At 39.5% G+C, this 3,137-nt stretch overlaps 1 protein-coding gene across 1 annotated transcript; it reads right to left on the bottom strand.

The window, feature by feature from the left end:
- Positions 1-1,219: 1,219 nt before the first annotated feature.
- Positions 1,220-1,711, bottom strand: LOC136795770 (uncharacterized). Its single transcript, XM_067047457.1, has one exon. The coding sequence runs from the start codon at positions 1,709-1,711 to the stop codon at positions 1,220-1,222; it is 492 nt and encodes a 163-aa protein (XP_066903558.1).
- Between the last annotated feature and the right edge of the window lie 1,426 nt (positions 1,712-3,137).

Below are 3,137 nucleotides of genomic sequence, written 5' to 3'. Positions count from 1 at the left end.
ATTATTATTATTATTATTATTATGGTCGGTTGTTCTCGCTATTGCAGGTTGAGTATCTGAGGTGGGAGACCTGGAAGTCCAACCACCTTATTTTTGTTGATTTATTTATTTATTTACTTTTCAAATATTTAGAAATGTTCGCACTATACGTGCAGTGTCTAAGAGAACTGACTGATGAGCCTCTCTCAGCACATCCATAGGCACCCCCAAACCATTCATGCCTGCCACTGTTGATTTTGGTATGAGACCATTCGTTGATATTATGAATGGAGTAGTGGTAACACCTTCCAATTTATATATTTCTTTCAATTCTATCGCCAATTCTTGGTATTTCCTCAGTTTTTCTCCCACAGTGGAGCTTACATTATTATCGTTGGGGATCCCAACATCAATAAGTTCTGCTTTCTTTTTTCTTAGGTCTATAAGGAGAATGTCTGGCTTATTATGGTGTACTGTGTGGTCTGTAATTATTGATTCATCCCAATATAGCCTGAGAGAACCTCTTTGGAGGAGTTTATTTGGGTGGTACTTGTAATAAGGGCTCTTATCTTCAATTAGGTTGTACTTCACAGCCAAAGCCTGATGCAAAATTTTGGCCACATTGTTGTGCCTCTACAAATATTCAGATGGATCACCCAGCACTCCACATCCACCAGTGATATGTTGGATTGATTCGAGCGTTACTGAACATAATCGACAACACTTTCTCGTGACACTATCTGGTGTTGTTGTGGTGTCTTTTAACACATGCTTCCTATATGATCTCGTGGCAATTACTTAATCTTGAATAGCAACCACAAATCCCTCCGTCTTAATAGCCTTCCAGCTTTTAACCATTCAACTGATCTCTCTTTGTCTATGGAGGCTTCGTTCAGTTGGCTATAGAATCACCCATGCTGAGACTAGCTTTTCCATTCTGCCAGACGTTCATTTTGTGATACGATTGTTGATTCAACACCTTTGCTCAGATTAAGTGCAGTTAAACCAGAGTCCATCCTTGTGATGGCCAGATAAACTCCTGTTGTTTTTGATAGAAAGTATTGGCATAGGGTCTCTTCATGTTTGCGACAAGGCAAGCTTCTTCAATATTTAGTAATCCACATCCTCCTTCTTTTCTAGGTGAATACAGATGAGCTTTAGATGATATTGGGTGGTGGGTCTGTTCTTGTGTTAGAGTTGTTTGTACAAGGCGATCCATCTCCTGTAGGCTTGTATTTGATCATTGCACTATGCCGAAGCTATAACTAAGACCTGGTATAGCCCAGGTGTTGATGGCTTTGATTTTTTGCTTCCCAGTTAGTTGGGTTTTGAACACTTTGCATAGCCTAATTTTGAGCATTGTTAGAAATTTTTGTTGCATATCTTTTCGAGATATTTTAAGATACTGTTGCATGCCCAAATATTTATATAATTTATTAGCTTCAAGTTCCTTTATGTGCTCTTCTTCATTAATCAGAATGTTCTGTTTACTAACCACTTTCCACTTGGTTACATGGAGCACTGCACATTTATCGAGGCCAAATGACATTCCTATGTCTCTTGTAAAAGATGAAACAGCTTCAACCATATTTTGTAGTTGTTCTTTGTATTTCGCGTATAGTTTGAGGTCATCCATGTACCAGCTGTGGCTGACTGTGGTCCCTTCGTCGTTTGTGGCCAGTTTATATTCCTTATTCTTTCGAAGAATCCTGCTTAATGGAAATAGGGCCATGTAGATCCAAATTGGGCTTAGACAATCCCCTTGGTTTATTCCTCTCAGTATTTTGATTGGCCATGCAGGTAGTTCCGACTTTCAGCGTAGTTTTCCATCCTGCCATCAGGTTTGAAAGGAGTCTGCTTACATTAGATTGAATCTTGCATCTAATACTTTTAGTAACCAGCTGTGTGGAACAGAGTCAAAGGCCTTTTTATAATCAATCCAAGCCATAGAAAGACTTGGCTGTTTTTTCGAGACTTGTGCAGCAATGAACAAATCTATAACTAAGAGCTCCTTACAACCCCTATCCCGCTTTTTGCGCCCTAGCTGTTCTATGGGAATCGTATTCTCATTTTCAAGGTGTTCATATATCTTGGTCGCCAGGATAGAAGTGAGAGTTTTATATAAACCATTTAAACACGTTATTGGCCGGAAGTCTTCCGGACGTAGGTTTAATTCATTCTTCTTTGGAAGCATATAAGTGATGCCATCAGAGAAACCTTCAGGGCGTTTGTGTGTCATCGGATATACTTGATATTGGTATCCTTTGGCTAGCAACTCATGCAAGCAATCAAATCTTTTAATCCAATAATTTTGGATTCCATCAGGTCCAGGCGCCCTCAAATTTTTCATGTTCCTGACAGCTTCCGAAACATCTTCCACTGATACTGTCACTTCATTCATTTCAGAGGCATTCTGAAAACTTTTCATTTCTTCTTCTATCCAGAAGGGCTCGAGGTGATTCCCCGGCTTTTCCCACACGCTTTTCCAGTAAGCTTCAATATCATCAGGGTATTTGTTTGATATTTTTTCTTTTTGCAGAAGGTTTCTGTAAAACTGGCGTTCATTCTGCTTGAACTGCTGATTTTGTTTCCTACGCAAGGATGCCTCGCTATATCTCTGCAAACAGTTTGCATAAACAGCTAGCTTTTGTTTCTGGTTGTCTAGATAAAGAGTCAGCCTATCAATTAATCCACTTTCCAATAAGTTACCAAAGTTTTGTACTACGATTTCATCCATTTTTCTCTTTGTCTTGCAGCTTGAGGGTCCCGGATGTAGTTTGAGATGACTCCAATTTTAAGTTATTAATTCTCCTTTGAAGTCTTCTTTTCCATGGAGGCATTTCCCTGCCTTCTGTTAGTAGTTTATTTTTACTTTTATCGATCATTTTTATACCCAACTCGAGTGCAACTGTCCTGGCAGCAATATATAGCCAATGAGGGATATCTTCAAGACCACTAATTTGAGCTATACTTTCCTTAAGCATGCTATTCATTATGTTGGTTATTGTGGCCTTGTTGTACGGCACTCGAGGTAACAATGGTCATTTCTGAAGCGGTATTCCCTCAAGCATATCCATCATATCTGATGAACATCCCATTATCCGCCACCTGGGGAGGCGCCCGATGGAGGACTAGCAACCTCTCACAGGTTATTATTA

The sequence above is a fragment of the Halyomorpha halys genome, unplaced genomic scaffold (assembly GCF_000696795.3).
Source record: "Halyomorpha halys isolate HHAL.00 unplaced genomic scaffold, Hhal_1.1 Scaffold2582.1, whole genome shotgun sequence".
Lineage (NCBI taxonomy): Eukaryota > Metazoa > Arthropoda > Insecta > Hemiptera > Pentatomidae > Halyomorpha > Halyomorpha halys.
This window is presented reverse-complemented; position numbering and strand designations above follow the sequence as displayed.